We start from the raw sequence: 18,931 nt of genomic DNA on the forward strand, positions 1-18,931 counted from the left end.
GAACATTTTGTCTTTCCCACTCACCCTCTGAATGCCACATCGCAAGACATCAGTCAGGATGTTAGCTTGGTCGCAAATGGGTCTTCCAAATGGACAATGACCCCAAGCATACTTCCAAAGTTGTGGCAAAAAGGCTTAAGGACAGCAAAGTCAAGGTATTGGAGTGGCCATCACCAAGCCCTGATCTCAACCCTATGGAAAATTTGTGGGCAGAACTGAAAAAGCATGTGCGGGCAAGGAGGCCTACAAACCTGACTCAGTTACACCAGCTCTGTCAGGAGGAATGGGCCAAAATTCACCCAACTTATTGTGGGAAGCTTGTGGAAGGCTACCCGAAACGTTTGACCAAAGTTTAAAAATGTATAGGCAATGCTACCAAATACTAATTGAGTGTACGTAAACTTCTGACCCACTGGGATTGTGATGAAAGAAATAAAAGCTTAAATAAATCATTCTCTACTATTATTCTGACATTTCACATTCTTAAAACAAAGTGGTGATCCTAAATGACCTAAGACAGGAAATTGTTACAAGGATTAAATGTCAGGAATTATGAAAAACTGAGATTAAATGTATTTGGCTAAGGTGTATGTAAACTTCCAACTTCAACTGTACCTTATTATCTATCCTGATGCCTAGTCACTTTACCCTGCCTTCATGTACATATCTACCTCAAATACCTTATTATTATCTATCCTGATGCCTAGTCACTTTACCCTGCCTTCATGTACATATCTACCTCAAATACCTTATTATTATCTATCCTGATGCCTAGTCACTTTACTCTGCCTTCATGTACATATCTACCTCAAATACCTTATCTATCCTGATGTCTAGTCACTTTACCCTGCCTTCATGTACATATCTACCTCAAATACCTTATTATTATCTATCCTGATGCCTAGTCACTACACCCTGCCTTCATGTACATATCTACCTCATATCCTGTATATAGCTCCACATTGATCTGGTACTCCCTGTATATAGCTCCACATTGATCTGGTACTTCCTGTATATAGCTCCACATTGATCTGGTACTTCCTGTATATAGCTCCACATTGATCTGGTACTCCCTGTATATAGCTGCACATTGATCTGGTACTCCCTGTATATAGCTCCACATTGATCTGGTACTGGTACTTCCTGTATATAGCTCCACATTGATCTGGTACTGGTACTCCCTGTATATAGCTCCACATTGATCTGGTACTGGTACTTCCTGTATATAGCTCCACATTGATCTGGTACTCCCTGTATAAAGCTCCACATTGATATGGTACTTCCTGTATATAGCTCCACATTGATCTGGTACTGGTACTTCCTGTATATAGCTCCACATTGATCTGGAACTGGTACTTCCTGTATATAGCTCCACAGTGATCTGGTACTGGTACTTCCTGTATATAGCTCCACATTGATCTGGTACTCCCTGTATATAGCTCCACATTGATCTGGTACTGGTACTTCCTGTATATAGCTCCACATTGATCTGGTACTGGTACTTCCTGTATATAGCTCCTCATTGATCTGGTACTGGTACTCCCTGTATATAGCTCCTCATTGATCTGGTACTGGTACTTCCTGTATATAGCTCCTCATTGATCTGGTACTGGTACTCCCTGTATATAGCTCCACATTGATCTGGTACTGGTACTTCCTGTATATAGCTCCTCATTGATCTGGTACTGGTACTCCCTGTATATAGCTCGCTATTGATCTGGTACTGGTACTCCCTGTATATAGCTCCTCATTGATCTGGTACTGGTACTCCCTGTATATAGCTCCACATTGATCTGGTACTGGTACTTCCTGTATATAGCTCCTCATTGATCTGGTACTGGTACTCCCTGTATATAGCTCTACATTGATCTGGTACTGGTACTCCCTGTATACAGCTCCTCATTGATCTGATACTGGTACTTCCTGTATGTAGCTCCTCATTGATCTGGTACTGGTACTTCCTGTATGTAGCTCCACATTGATCTGGTACTGGTACTCCCTGTATATAGCTCCTCATTGATCTGGTACTGGTACTTCCTGTATGTAGCTCCACATTGATCTGGTACTGGTACTCCCTGTATATAGCTCCTCATTGATCTGGTACTGGTACTTCCTGTATGTAGCTCCACATTGATCTGGTACTCCCTGTATATAGCTCCTCATTGATCTGGTACTGGTAATTCCTGTATGTAGCTCCACATTGATCTGGTACTGGTACTCCCTGTATATAGCTCCTCATTGATCTGGTACTGGTACTTCCTGTATGTAGCTCCACATTGATCTGGTACTCCCTGTATGTAGCTCCACATTGATCTGGTACTCCCTGTATATAGCTCAACATTGATCTGGTACTCCCTGTATATAGCTCCACATTGATCTGGTACTCCCTGTATATAGCTCCACATTGATCTGGTACTGGTACTTCCTGTATATAGCTCCTCATTGATCTGGTACTGGTACTCCCTGTATATAGCTCCACATTGATCTGGTACTGGTACTTCCTGTATATAGCTCCTCATTGATCTGGTACTGGTACTTCCTGTATATAGCTCCTCATTGATCTGGTACTGGTACTTCCTGTATGTAGCTCCACATTGATCTGGTACTGGTACTTCCTGTATATAGCTCCTCGTTGATCTGGTACTGGTACTTCCTGTATATAGCTCCTCATTGATCTGGTACTGGTACTTCCTGTATGTAGCTCCACATTGATCTGGTACTCCCTGTATATAGCTCCACATTGATCTGGTACTGGTACTTCCTGTATATAGCTCCTCATTGATCTGGTACTGGTACTTCCTGTATATAGCTCCTCATTGATCTGGTACTGGTACTTCCTGTATGTAGCTCCACATTGATCTGGTACTGGTACTTCCTGTATATAGCTCCTCATTGATCTGGTACTGGTACTTCCTGTATATAGCTCCTCATTGATCTGGTACTGGTACCTCCTGTATATAGCTCCTCATTGATCTGGTACTGGTACTTCCTGTATGTAGCTCCACATTGATCTGGTACTGGTACTTCCTGTATATAGCTCCTCATTGATCTGGTACTGGTACTTCCTGTATATAGCTCCTCATTGATCTGGTACTGGTACTTCCTGTATGTAGCTCCACATTGATCTGGTACTGGTACTTCCTGTATATAGCTCCTCATTGATCTGGTACTGGTACTCCCTGTATATAGCTCCACATTGATCTGGTACTGGTACTCCCTGTATATAGCTCCACATTGATCTGGTACTGGTACTTCCTGTATATAGCTCCACATTGATCTGGTACTGGTACTCCCTGTATGTAGCTCCACATTGATCTGGTACTTCCTGTATATAGCTCCTCATTGTTCTGGTACTGGTACTCCCTGTATATAGCTCCACATTGATCTGGTACTGGTACTCCCTGTATATAGCTCCACATTGATCTGGTACTCCCTGTATATAGCTCCACATTGATCTGGTACTGGTACTTCCTGTATATAGCTCCTCATTGATCTGGTACTGGTACTCCCTGTATATAGCTCCTCATTGATCTGGTACTGGTACTTCCTGTATATAGCTCCTCATTGATCTGGTACTGGTACTCCCTGTATATAGCTCCACATTGATCTGGTACTGGTACTTCCTGTATATAGGTCCTCATTGATCTGGTACTGGTACTCCCTGTATATAGCTCGCTATTGATCTGGTACTGGTACTCCCTGTATATAGCTCCTCATTGATCTGGTACTGGTACTCCCTGTATATAGCTCCACATTGATCTGGTACTGGTACTTCCTGTATATAGCTCCTCATTGATCTGGTACTGGTACTCCCTGTATATAGCTCTACATTGATCTGGTACTGGTACTCCCTGTATACAGCTCCTCATTGATCTGATACTGGTACTTCCTGTATGTAGCTCCTCATTGATCTGGTACTGGTACATCCTGTATGTAGCTCCACATTGATCTGGTACTGGTACTCCCTGTATATAGCTCCTCATTGATCTGGTACTGGTACTTCCTGTATGTAGCTCCACATTGATCTGGTACTGGTACTCCCTGTATATAGCTCCTCATTGATCTGGTACTGGTACTTCCTGTATGTAGCTCCACATTGATCTGGTACTCCCTGTATATAGCTCCTCATTGATCTGGTACTGGTAATTCCTGTATGTAGCTCCACATTGATCTGGTACTGGTACTCCCTGTATATAGCTCCTCATTGATCTGGTACTGGTACTTCCTGTATGTAGCTCCACATTGATCTGGTACTCCCTGTATGTAGCTCCACATTGATCTGGTACTCCCTGTATATAGCTCAACATTGATCTGGTACTCCCTGTATATAGCTCCACATTGATCTGGTACTCCCTGTATATAGCTCCACATTGATCTGGTACTGGTACTTCCTGTATATAGCTCCTCATTGATCTGGTACTGGTACTCCCTGTATATAGCTCCACATTGATCTGGTACTGGTACTTCCTGTATATAGCTCCTTATTGATCTGGTACTGGTACTTCCTGTATATAGCTCCTCATTGATCTGGTACTGGTACTTCCTGTATGTAGCTCCACATTGATCTGGTACTGGTACTTCCTGTATATAGCTCCTCATTGATCTGGTACTGGTACTTCCTGTATATAGCTCCTCATTGATCTGGTACTGGTACTTCCTGTATGTAGCTCCACATTGATCTGGTACTCCCTGTATATAGCTCCACATTGATCTGGTACTGGTACTTCCTGTATATAGCTCCTCATTGATCTGGTACTGGTACTTCCTGTATATAGCTCCTCATTGATCTGGTACTGGTACTTCCTGTATGTAGCTCCACATTGATCTGGTACTGGTACTTCCTGTATATAGCTCCTCATTGATCTGGTACTGGTACTTCCTGTATATAGCTCCTCATTGATCTGGTACTGGTACCTCCTGTATATAGCTCCTCATTGATCTGGTACTGGTACTTCCTGTATGTAGCTCCACATTGATCTGGTACTGGTACTTCCTGTATATAGCTCCTCATTGATCTGGTACTGGTACTTCCTGTATATAGCTCCTCATTGATCTGGTACTGGTACTTCCTGTATGTAGCTCCACATTGATCTGGTACTGGTACTTCCTGTATATAGCTCCTCATTGATCTGGTACTGGTACTCCCTGTATATAGCTCCACATTGATCTGGTACTGGTACTCCCTGTATATAGCTCCACATTGATCTGGTACTGGTACTTCCTGTATATAGCTCCACATTGATCTGGTACTGGTACTCCCTGTATACAGCTCCACATTGATCTGGTACTGGTACTCCCTGTATGTAGCTCCACATTGATCTGGTACTTCCTGTATATAGCTCCTCATTGTTCTGGTACTGGTACTCCCTGTATATAGCTCCACATTGATCTGGTACTGGTACTCCCTGTATATAGCTCCACATTGATCTGGTACTCCCTGTATATAGCTCCACATTGATCTGGTACTGGTACTTCCTGTATATAGCTCCTCATTGATCTGGTACTGGTACTCCCTGTATATAGCTCCACATTGATCTGGTACTGGTACTTCCTGTATATAGCTCCTCATTGATCTGGTACTGGTACTTCCTGTATATAGCTCCTCATTGATCTGGTACTGGTACTTCCTGTATGTAGCTCCACATTGATCTGGTACTGGTACTTCCTGTATATAGCTCCTCGTTGATCTGGTACTGGTACTTCCTGTATATAGCTCCTCATTGATCTGGTACTGGTACTTCCTGTATGTAGCTCCACATTGATCTGGTACTCCCTGTATATAGCTCCACATTGATCTGGTACTGGTACTTCCTGTATATAGCTCCTCATTGATCTGGTACTGGTACTTCCTGTATATAGCTCCTCATTGATCTGGTACTGGTACTTCCTGTATGTAGCTCCACATTGATCTGGTACTGGTACTTCCTGTATATAGCTCCTCATTGATCTGGTACTGGTACTTCCTGTATATAGCTCCTCATTGATCTGGTACTGGTACTTCCTGTATGTAGCTCCTCATTGATCTGGTACTCCCTGTATATAGCTCCACATTGATCTGGTACTGGTACTTCCTGTATATAGCTCCTCATTGATCTGGTACTGGTACTTCCTGTATATAGCTCCTCATTGATCTGGTACTGGTACTTCCTGTATATAGCTCCTCATTGATCTGGTACTGGTACTTCCTGTATATAGCTCCTCATTGATCTGGTACTGGTACTTCCTGTATGTAGCTCCACATTGATCTGGTACTGGTACTTCCTGTATATAGCTCCTCATTGATCTGGTACTGGTACTTCCTGTATATAGCTCCTCATTGATCTGGTACTGGTACTTCCTGTATGTAGCTCCACATTGATCTGGTACTGGTACTTCCTGTATATAGCTCCTCATTGATCTGGTACTGGTACTCCCTGTATATAGCTCCACATTGATCTGGTACTGGTACTTCCTGTATATAGCTCCTCATTGATCTGGTACTGGTACCTCCTGTATATAGCTCCTCATTGATCTGGTACTGGTACTTCCTGTATGTAGCTCCACATTGATCTGGTACTGGTACTTCCTGTATATAGCTCCTCATTGATCTGGTACTGGTACTTCCTGTATATAGCTCCTCATTGATCTGGTACTGGTACTTCCTGTATGTAGCTACACATTGATCTGGTACTGGTACTTCCTGTATATAGCTCCTCATTGATCTGGTACTGGTACTCCCTGTATATAGCTCCACATTGATCTGGTACTGGTACTCCCTGTATATAGCTCCACATTGATCTGGTACTGGTACTTCCTGTATATAGCTCCACATTGATCTGGTACTGGTACTCCCTGTATACAGCTCCACATTGATCTGGTACTGGTACTCCCTGTATGTAGCTCCACATTGATCTGGTACTTCCTGTATATAGCTCCTCATTGTTCTGGTACTGGTACTCCCTGTATATAGCTCCACATTGATCTGGTACTGGTACTCCCTGTATATAGCTCCACATTGATCTGGTACTCCCTGTATATAGCTCCACATTGATCTGGTACTGGTACTCCCTGTATATAGCTCCACATTGATCTGGTACTGGTACTTCCTGTATATAGCTCCTCATTGATCTGGTACTGGTACTTCCTGTATATAGCTCCTCATTGATCTGGTACTGGTACTTCCTGTATGTAGCTCCACATTGATCTGGTACTGGTACTTCCTGTATATAGCTCCTCATTGATCTGGTACTGGTACTTCCTGTATATAGCTCCTCATTGATCTGGTACTGGTACTTCCTGTATGTAGCTCCACATTGATCTGGTACTCCCTGTATATAGCTCCACATTGATCTGGTACTGGTACTTCCTGTATATAGCTCCTCATTGATCTGGTACTGGTACTTCCTGTATATAGCTCCTCATTGATCTGGTACTGGTACTTCCTGTATGTAGCTCCACATTGATCTGGTACTGGTACTTCCTGTATATAGCTCCTCATTGATCTGGTACTGGTACTTCCTGTATATAGCTCCTCATTGATCTGGTACTGGTACTTCCTGTATGTAGCTCCACATTGATCTGGTACTCCCTGTATATAGCTCCACATTGATCTGGTACTGGTACTTCCTGTATATAGCTCCTCATTGATCTGGTACTGGTACTTCCTGTATATAGCTCCTCATTGATCTGGTACTGGTACTTCCTGTATATAGCTCCTCATTGATCTGGTACTGGTACTTCCTGTATATAGCTCCTCATTGATCTGGTACTGGTACTTCCTGTATGTAGCTCCACATTGATCTGGTACTGGTACTTCCTGTATATAGCTCCTCATTGATCTGGTACTGGTACTTCCTGTATATAGCTCCTCATTGATCTGGTACTGGTACTTCCTGTATGTAGCTCCACATTGATCTGGTACTGGTACTTCCTGTATATAGCTCCTCATTGATCTGGTACTGGTACTCCCTGTATATAGCTCCACATTGATCTGGTACTGGTACTCCCTGTATATAGCTCCACATTGATCTGGTACTGGTACTTCCTGTATATAGCTCCACATTGATCTGGTACTGGTACTCCCTGTATACAGCTCCACATTGATCTGGTACTGGTACTCCCTGTATGTAGCTCCACATTGATCTGGTACTTCCTGTATATAGCTCCTCATTGTTCTGGTACTGGTACTCCCTGTATATAGCTCCACATTGATCTGGTACTGGTACTCCCTGTATATAGCTCCACATTGATCTGGTACTCCCTGTATATAGCTCAACATTGATCTGGTACTTCCTGTATATAGCTCCACATTGATCTGGTACTTCCTGTATATAGTTCCACATTGATCTGGTACTTCCTGTATATAGCTCCACATTGATCTGGTACTGGTACTTCCTGTATATAGCTCCACATTCAATCAATCAATCAATTTTATTTTTATATAGCCCTTCGTACATCAGCTAATATCTCGAAGTGCTGTACAGACACCCAGCCTAAAACCCCAAACAGCTAGTTGATCATTGATCTGGTACTTCCTGTATATAGCTCCACATTGATCTGGTACTGGTACTTCCTGTATATAGCTCCTCATTGATCTGGTACTGGTACTTCCTGTATATAGCTCCTCATTGATCTGGTACTGGTACTTCATGTATGTAGCTCCACATTGATCTGGTACTCCCTGTATATAGCTCCACATTGATCTGGTACTGGTACTTCCTGTATATAGCTCCTCATTGATCTGGTACTGGTACTTCCTGTATATAGCTCCTCATTGATCTGGTACTGGTACTTCCTGTATGTAGCTCCACATTGATCTGGTACTGGTACTTCCTGTATATAGCTCCTCATTGATCTGGTACTGGTACTCCCTGTATATAGCTCCACATTGATCTGGTACTGGTACTCCCTGTATATAGCTCCACATTGATCTGGTACTGGTACTTCCTGTATATAGCTCCACATTGATCTGGTACTGGTACTCCCTGTATACAGCTCCACATTGATCTGGTACTGGTACTCCCTGTATGTAGCTCCACATTGATCTGGTACTTCCTGTATATAGCTCCTCATTGATCTGGTACTGGTACTCCCTGTATATAGCTCCACATTGATCTGGTACTGGTACTTCCTGTATATAGCTCCTCATTGATCTGGTACTGGTACTTCCTGTATATAGCTCCTCATTGATCTGGTACTGGTACTTCCTGTATGTAGCTCCACATTGATCTGGTACTGGTACTTCCTGTATATAGCTCCTCATTGATCTGGTACTTGTACTTCCTGTATGTAGCTCCACATTGATCTGGTACTCCCTGTATATAGCTCCACATTGATCTGGTACTGGTACTTCCTGTATATAGCTCCTCATTGATCTGGTACTGGTACTTCCTGTATATAGCTCCTCATTGATCTGGTACTGGTACTTCCTGTATGTAGCTCCACATTGATCTGGTACTGGTACTTCCTGTATATAGCTCCTCATTGATCTGGTACTGGTACTTCCTGTATATAGCTCCTCATTGATCTGGTACTGGTACTTCCTGTATGTAGCTCCACATTGATCTGGTACTCCCTGTATATAGCTCCACATTGATCTGGTACTGGTACTTCCTGTTTATAGCTCCTCATTGATCTGGTACTGGTACTTCCTGTATATAGCTCCTCATTGATCTGGTACTGGTACTTCCTGTATATAGCTCCTCATTGATCTGGTACTGGTACTTCCTGTATATAGCTCCACATTGATCTGGTACTGGTACTTCCTGTATATAGCTCCTCATTGATCTGGTACTGGTACTTCCTGTATATAGCTCCTCATTGATCTGGTACTGGTACTTCCTGTATGTAGCTACACATTGATCTGGTACTGGTACTTCCTGTATATAGCTCCTCGTTGATCTGGTACTGGTACTCCCTGTATATAGCTCCACATTGATCTGGTACTGGTACTCCCTGTATATAGCTCCACATTGATCTGGTACTGGTACTTCCTGTATATAGCTCCACATTGATCTGGTACTGGTACTCCCTGTATACAGCTCCACATTGATCTGGTACTGGTACTCCCTGTATGTAGCTCCACATTGATCTGGTACTTCCTGTATATAGCTCCTCATTGTTCTGGTACTGGTACTCCCTGTATATAGCTCCACATTGATCTGGTACTGGTACTCCCTGTATATAGCTCAACATTGATCTGGTACTCCCTGTATATAGCTCCACATTGATCTGGTACTTCCTGTATATAGCTCCACATTGATCTGGTACTTCCTGTATATAGCTCCACATTGATCTGGTACTTCCTGTATATAGCTCCACATTGATCTGGTACTGGTACTTCCTGTATATAGCTCCACATTGATCTGGTACTTCCTGTATATAGCTCCACATTGATCTGGTACTGGTACTTCCTGTATATAGCTCCACATTGATCTGGCTCTTCCTGTATATAGCTCCACATTGATCTGGTACTGGTACTTCCTGTATATAGCTCCACATTGATCTGGTACTTCCTGTATATAGCTCCACATTGATCTGGTACTGGTACTTCCTGTATATAGCTCCACATTGATCTGGCTCTTCCTGTATATAGGTCCATTCTTGTGTATTTTATTCCTTGTGTTACCATTTTATTTTTAAACTCTGCATCATAGGGAAGGGCTCCTAAGCAGCATTTCACGATACAGTCCACACCTGTTGTATTCAGCATTTCACTATACAGTCCACACCTGTTGTATTCAGCATTTCACGCTACAGTCCACACCTGTTGTATTCAGCATTTCACTATACAGTCCACACCTGTTGTATTCAGCATTTCACGATACAGTCCACACCTGTTGTATTCGGCGCATGTGACAAATTTGATTTGATTATCCATACATCTGTTGTCTGTCTGGCGTAAATCAATTCATTTTCATATTCAATCAGATGGTCCACAAGGAACCTCTCAGTGGGAATAAATCAATGGGGAACTAATTACGTTTTTAAATGTCTGTCTGCCAGCTCCTCTCTACACTACTGGTGGTCACAGCAGAGCCCCACCAGCTCCTCTCTACACTACTGGTGGTCACAGCAGAGCTCCACCAGCTCCTCTCTACACTACTGGTGGTCACAGCAGAGCCCCACCAGCTCCTCTCTACACTACTGGTGGTCACAGCAGAGCCCCACCAGCTCCTCTCTACACTACTGGTGGTCACAGCAGAGCTCCACCAGCTCCTCTCTACACTACTGGTGGTCACAGCAGAGCTCCACCAGCTCCTCTCTACACTACTGGTGGTCACAGCAGAGCCCCACCAGCTCCTCTCTACACTACTGGTGGTCACAGCAGAGCTCCACCAGCTCCTCTCTACACTACTGGTGGTCACAGCAGAGCTCCACCAGCTCCTCTCTACACTACTGGTGGTCACAGCAGAGCTCCACCAGCTCCTCTCTACACTACTGGTGGTCACAGCAGAGCTCCACCAGCTCCTCTCTACACTACTGGTGGTCACAGCAGAGCTCCACCAGCTCCTCTCTACACTACTGGTGGTCACAGCAGAGCCCCACCAGCTCCTCTCTACACTACTGGTGGTCACAGCAGAGCTCCACCAGCTCCTCTCTACACTACTGGTGGTCACAGCAGAGCTCCACCAGCTCCTCTCTACACTACTGGTGGTCACAGCAGAGCTCCACCAGCTCCTCTCTACACTACTGGTGGTCACAGCAGAGCCCCACCAGCTCCTCTCTACACTACTGGTGGTCACAGCAGAGCTCCACCAGCTCCTCTCTACACTACTGGTGGTCACAGCAGAGCTCCACCAGCTCCTCTCTACACTACTGGTGGTCACAGCAGAGCCCCACCAGCTCCTCTCTACACTACTGGTGGTCACAGCAGAGCCCCACCAGCTCCTAGACTGGCTAACTAACCACCAGCCAGCAGGACAGATCTTAGTGTGTAAACGTTATGTTGGAGTGTTCTTACTCACTACATGTGGCCCAAAGTAAATTGTCATGACAACCTAAGGAATATGGAAATGGGACTGATATGCATAGACATGCATGGAGTGAGTGTATACAGCACTCTAGAAAGCAGGCAGCTTCTTGAACAGATGATGACCAAAGCTTACAGCGGATATGTAGGGAAATGTTTCCCTTTCTTACATGTCATATTGTTCTGGTGTACTCTAAGTCCCAGCATAGTGATATCGCCCAGAAAATAGCCTTAACTTCAGGGTTTACTACTATATTCCTCCCCTACAACCCTGAATATAACAGAGTTAACCTGTCAGGAGCCGGTCTTCTCGTCCACTACGCAGGTCTTACAAAATAACTCTCCCGTGTGAATTCTTTAATCTGTTGAAACTCTCCTGTGTGAATCTTTACTGACTCAAATAATTTAAATGATTTCTAGCAGTAAGTACTAGCATTAAGTAGGCTAATTCATTTGGTCAAGGAACCATTCTGAATAGGCTGAAAACTGGACAACTTTCTGGTCAAATATGGATAAACTGATTACAAGCAGCTTTGTCTCCTTTTGCCATTCCTGGTTGAGATGCTAATATTCTGAGCAGGTCTGCAGAATATGGGATCATTCTAGCTAATTGATCAGTTGAACACGTCTACTGGTAGAGCTGTTGATCAGACTGGGCAGCTGAGTCAGGGGCCTCTCCAACACACATTATGTCAAGCTGCTGCCGAGTCAGGGGCCTCTCCAACACACATTATGTCAAACTGATCAGCTGCTGCCGAGTCAGGGGCCTCTCCAACACACATTATGTCAAACTGATCAGCTGCTGCCGAGTCAGGGGCCTCTCCAACACACATTATGTCAAACTGATCAGCTGCTGCTGAGTCAGGGGCCTCTCCAACACACATTATGTCAAACTGATCAGCTGCTGCTGAGTCAGGGGCCTCTCCAACACACATTATGTCAAACTGATCAGCTGCTGCTGAGTCAGGGGCCTCTCCAACACACGTTATGTCAAACTGATCAGCTGCTGCTGAGTCAGGGGCCTCTCCAACACACATTATGTCAAGCTGCTGCCGAGTCAGGGGCCTCTCCAACACACGTTATGTCAAACTGATCAGCTGCTGCTGAGTCAGGGGCCTCTCCAACACACGTTATGTCAAACTGATCAGCTGCTGCTGAGTCAGGGGCCTCTCCAACACACATTATGTCAAACTGATCAGCTGCTGCTGAGTCAGGGGCCTCTCCAACACACATTATGTCAAACTGATCAGCTGCTGCTGAGTCAGGGGCCTCTCCAACACACATTATGTCAAACTGATCAGCTGCTGCTGAGTCAGGGGCCTCTCCAACACACATTATGTCAAACTGATCAGCTGCTGCTGAGTCAGGGGCCTCTCCAACACACATTATGTCAAACTGATCAGCTGCTGCTGAGTCAGGGGCCTCTCCAACACACGTTATGTCAAACTGATCAGCTGCTGCTGAGTCAGGGGCCTCTCCAACACACATTATGTCAAGCTGCTGCCGAGTCAGGGGCCTCTCCAACACACGTTATGTCAAACTGATCAGCTGCTGCTGAGTCAGGGGCCTCTCCAACACACGTTATGTCAAACTGATCAGCTGCTGCTGAGTCAGGGGCCTCTCCAACACACATTATGTCAAGCTGCTGCCGAGTCAGGGGCCTCTCCAACACACATTATGTCAAGCTGCTGCTGAGTCAGGGGCCTCTCCAACACACATTATGTCAAGCTGCTGCTGAGTCAGGGGCCTCTCCAACACACATTATGTCAGGCGGATCAGCTGCTGCTGAGGCGCGTTCTCACCTCTTTGGCACTCCTGATCTTCTCCAGGAAGGTGCGTAGCTCTCTGGTCTCGGCGTAGAGCGCCCGACACACAGCCTGGTAGTGGTTAGGGGCATCAGAGGGGCTGGGCAGGTGGGACGTACACAGCTGGAGGGAGGAGGCACAGAGGACAAAGTCACACACTGATAATAACGTAAGGTATACACAAATCATAATCATTAGTGGAAGGAGATTGAGAAGACAGCCCAGAACAGAGTGTGATGAAGATAAGTTGTTGATGGCTGATGTTCCCTGGAGAGCAACCGGCCCTAGTGAGTAAACCATGATGTCCCCTAACCGGCCCTAGTAAGTAAACCATGATGTTCCCCAACCGGCCCTAGTAAACCATGATGTCCCCTAACCGGCCCTAGTAAGTAAACCATGATGTTCCCCAACCGGCCCTAGTAAACCATGATGTCCCCTAACCGGTCCTAGTAAGTAAACCATGATGTCCCCCAACCGGCCCTAGTAAATAAACCGTGATGTCCCCTAACCGGCCCTAGTGAGTAAACCATGATGTTCCCTAACCGGCCCTAGTAAGTAAACCGTGATGTTCCCTAACCGGCCCTAGTGAGTAAACCGTGATGTCCCCTAACCGGCCCTAGTAAGTAAACCGTGATGTCCCCTAACCGGTCCTAGTAAGTAAACCATGATGTCCCCTAACCGGCCCTAGTAAGTAAACCGTGATGTCCCCTAACCGGCCCTAGTAAGTAAACCGTGATGTCCCCTAACCGGCCCTAGTAAGTAAACCGTGATGTTCCCTAACCGGCCCTAGTAAGTAAACCATGATGTTCCCCAACCGGTCCTAGTAAGTAAACCATGATGTTCCCCAACCGGCCCTAGTAAGTAAACCATGATGTCCCCTAACCGGCCCTAGTAAGTAAACCATGATGTCCCCTAACCGGCCCTAGTAAGTAAACCATGATGTTCCCTAACCGGCCCTAGTAAGTAAACCATGATGTCCCCCAACCGGCCCTAGTAAGTAAACCGTGATGTCCCCTAACCGGCCCTAGTAAGTAAACCGTGATGTTCCCTAACCGGCCCTAGTAAGTAAACCATGATGTTCCCTAACCGGCCCTAGTAAGTAAATCATGATGTCCCCTAACCGGCCCTAGTAAGTAAACCGTGATGTCCCCTAACCGGCCCTAGTGAGTAAACCATGATGTTCCCTAACCGGCCCTAGTAAGTAAACCATGATGTCCCCTAACCGGCCCTAGTGAGTAAACCATGATGTCCCCTAACCGGCCCCAGTAAGTAAACCATGATGTCCCCTAACCGGCCCTAGTTAGTAAACCATGATGTTCCCCAACCGGCCCTAGTAAGTAAACCGTGATGTCCCCTAACCGGCCCTAGTGAGTAAAACGTGATGTTCCCCAACCGGCCCTAGTAAGTAAACCATGATGTTCCCTAACCGGCCCTAGTTAGTAAACCATGATGTTCCCCAACCGGCCCTAGTTAGTAAACCATGATGTTCCCTAACCGGCCCTAGTTAGTAAACCATGATGTTCCCTAACCGGCCCTAGTAAGTAAACCATGATGTTCCCCAACCGGCCCTAGTAAGTAAACCGTGATGTCCCCTAACCGGACCTAGTAAGTAAACCATGATGTCCCCTAACCGGCCCTAGTTAGTAAACCATGATGTTCCCCAACCGGCCCTAGTAAGTAAACCATGATGTTCCCCAACCGGCCCTAGTAAGTAAACCGTGATGTCCCCTAACCGGCCCTAGTTAGTAAACCATGATGTCCCCTAACCGGCCCTAGTTAGTAAACCATGATGTTCTCTAACCAGCCCTAGTTAGTAAACCATGATGTTCCCCAACCGGCCCTAGTTAGTAAACCGTGATGTCCCCTAACCGGCCCTAGTAAGTAAACCATGATGTTCCCCAACCGGCCCTAGTAAGTAAACCATGATGTTCCCCAACTGGCCCTAGTAAGTAAACCATGATGTTCCCTGGAGAGCAACCGGCCCTAGTAAGTAAACCATGATGTTCCCTAACCGGCCCGAGTAAGTAAACCATGATGTTCCCTGGAGAGCAACCGGCCCTAGTAAGTAAACCATGATGTCCCCTAACCGGCCCTAGTAAGTAAACCATGATGTTCCCCAACCGGCCCTAGTAAGTAAACCTTGATGTCCTCTAACCGGCCCTAGTTAGTAAACCATGATGTCCCCTAACCGGCCCTAGTAAGTAAACCATGATGTTCCCCAACCGGCCCTAGTTAGTAAACCATGATGTTCCCTAACCGGCCCTAGTTAGTAAACCATGATGTCCCCTAACCGGCCCTAGTAAGTAAACCATGATGTCCCCTAACCGGCCCTAGTAAGTAAACCATGATGTCCCCTAACCGGCCCTAGTAAGTAAACCATGATGTCCCCTAACCGGCCCTAGTAAGTAAACCATGATGTTCCCTAACCGGCCCTAGTAAGTAAACCATGATGTTCCCTAACCGGCCCTAGTGAGTAAACCATGATGTTCCCCAACCGGCCCTAGTAAGTAAACCATGATGTCCCCTAACCGGCCCTAGTAAGTAAACCATGATGTTCCCTAACCGGCCCTAGTAAGTAAACCATGATGTCCCCTAACCGGCCCTAGTAAGTAAACCATGATGTTCCCCAACCGGCCCTAGTAAGTAAACCATGATGTTCCCTAACCGGCCCTAGTAAGTAAACCATGATGTCCCCCAACCGGCCCTAGTAAGTAAACCATGATGTTCCCTAACCGGCCCTAGTAAGTAAACCATGATGTTCCCTAACCGGCCCTAGTCAGTAAACCATGATGTCCCCTAACCGGCCCTAGTAAGTAAACCATGATGTTCCCTAACCGGCCCTAGTCAGTAAACCATGATGTTCCCTAACCGGCCCTAGTAAGTAAACCATGATGTTCCCTAACCGGCCCTAGTAAGTAAACCATGATGTTCCCTAACCGGCCCTAGTAAGTAAACCGTGATGTTCCCCAACCAGCCCTAGTAAGTAAACCATGATGTTCCCTAACCGGCCCTAGTAAGTAAACCATGATGTCCCCCAACCGGCCCTAGTAAGTAAACCATGATGTTCCCTAACCGGCCCTAGGAAGTAAACCATGATGTTCCCTAACCGGCCCTAGTAAGTAAACCATGATGTCCCCTAACCGGCCCTAGTAAGTAAACCATGATGTTCCCTAACCGGCCCTAGTAAGTAAACCATGATGTTCCCTAACCGGCCCTAGTAAGTAAACCATGATGTCCCCTAACCGGCCCTAGTAAGTAAACCATGATGTTCCCTAACCGGCCCTAGTAAGTAAACCATGATGTCCCCTAACCGGCCCTAGTAAGTAAACCATGATGTCCCCTAACCGGCCCTAGTAAGTAAACCATGATGTTCCCTAACCGGCCCTAGTAAGTAAACCATGATGTCCTCTAACCGGCCCTAGTAAGTAAACCATGATGTCCCCTAACCGGCCCTAGTAAGTAAACCATGATGTCCTCTAACCGGCCCTAGTAAGTAAACCATGATGTCCCCTAACCGGCCCTAGTAAGTAAACCGTGATGTCCCCTAACCGGTCCTAGTAAGTAAACCATGATGTCCCCTAACCGGCCCTAGTAAGTAAACCGTGATGTCCCCTAACCGGCCCTAGTAAGTAAACCGTGATGTCCCCTAACCGGCCCTAGTAAGTAAACCGTGATGTTCCCTAACCGGCCCTAGTAAGTAAACCATGATGTTCCCCAACCGGTCCTAGTAAGTAAACCATGATGTTCCCCAACCGGCCCTAGTAAGTAAACCATGATGTCCCCTAATCGGCCCTAGTAAGTAAACCATGATGTCCCCTAACCGGCCCTAGTAAGTAAACCATGATGTTCCCTAACCGGCCCTAGTAAGTAAACCATGATGTCCCCCAACCGGCCCTAGTAAGTAAACCGTGATGTCCCCTAACCGGCCCTAGTAAGTAAACCGTGATGTTCCCTAACCGGCCCTAGTAAGTAAACCATGATGTTCCCTAACCGGCCCTAGTAAGTAAATCATGATGTCCCCTAACCGGCCCTAGTAAGTAAACCGTGATGTCCCCTAACCGGCCCTAGTGAGTAAACCATGATGTTCCCTAACCGGCCCTAGTAAGTAAACCATGATGTCCCCTAACCGGCCCTAGTGAGTAAACCATGATGTCCCCTAACCGGCCCCAGTAAGTAAACCATGATGTCCCCTAACCGGCCCTAGTTAGTAAACCATGATGTTCCCCAACCGGCCCTAGTAAGTAAACCGTGATGTCCCCTAACCGGCCCTAGTGAGTAAAACGTGATGTTCCCCAACCGGCCCTAGTAAGTAAACCATGATGTTCCCTAACCGGCCCTAGTTAGTAAACCATGATGTTCCCCAACCGGCCCTAGTTAGTAAACCATGATGTTCCCTAACCGGCCCTAGTTAGTAAACCATGATGTTCCCTAACCGGCCCTAGTAAGTAAACCATGATGTTCCCCAACCGGCCCTAGTAAGTAAACCGTGATGTCCCCTAACCGGACCTAGTAAGTAAACCATGATGTCCCCTAACCGGCCCTAGTTAGTAAACCATGATGTTCCCCAACCGGCCCTAGTAAGTAAACCATGATGTTCCCCAACCGGCCCTAGTAAGTAAACCGTGATGTCCCCTAACCGGCCCTAGTTAGTAAACCATGATGTCCCCTAACCGGCCCTAGTTAGTAAACCATGATGTTCTCTAACCAGCCCTAGTTAGTAAACCATGATGTTCCCCAACCGGCCCTAGTTAGTAAACCGTGATGTCCCCTAACCGGCCCTAGTAAGTAAACCATGATGTTCCCCAACCGGCCCTAGTAAGTAAACCATGATGTTCCCCAACTGGCCCTAGTAAGTAAACCATGATGTTCCCTGGAGAGCAACCGGCCCTAGTAAGTAAACCATGATGTTCCCTAACCGGCCCGAGTAAGTAAACCATGATGTTCCCTGGAGAGCAACCGGCCCTAGTAAGTAAACCATGATGTCCCCTAACCGGCCCTAGTAAGTAAACCATGATGTTCCCCAACCGGCCCTAGTAAGTAAACCTTGATGTCCTCTAACCGGCCCTAGTTAGTAAACCATGATGTCCCCTAACCGGCCCTAGTAAGTAAACCATGATGTTCCCCAACCGGCCCTAGTTAGTAAACCATGATGTTCCCTAACCGGCCCTAGTTAGTA

General features: G+C 46.0%; 1 protein-coding gene across 5 annotated transcripts in view; it reads right to left on the minus strand.

Annotated features, from left to right (window-relative positions):
* Positions 1–18,931, minus strand: part of LOC139555356 (protein spire homolog 1-like) — a 132,003-nt gene that overhangs the window by 74,914 nt on the left and 38,158 nt on the right. For all 5 annotated transcript variants that reach the window (XR_011670989.1, XR_011670990.1, XM_071369079.1 and 2 more), the window contains exon 4: positions 13,753–13,878. Coding sequence is in view for 3 of the 5 variants with exons in the window: in XM_071369079.1 (XP_071225180.1) it covers positions 13,753–13,878 (126 nt within the window). In the remaining 2 variants the exon portion in view is untranslated. The remainder of the gene's footprint in view (positions 1–13,752; positions 13,879–18,931) is intronic.

This window comes from Salvelinus alpinus, chromosome 26 (genome assembly GCF_045679555.1).
Source record: "Salvelinus alpinus chromosome 26, SLU_Salpinus.1, whole genome shotgun sequence".
NCBI lineage: Eukaryota > Metazoa > Chordata > Actinopteri > Salmoniformes > Salmonidae > Salvelinus > Salvelinus alpinus.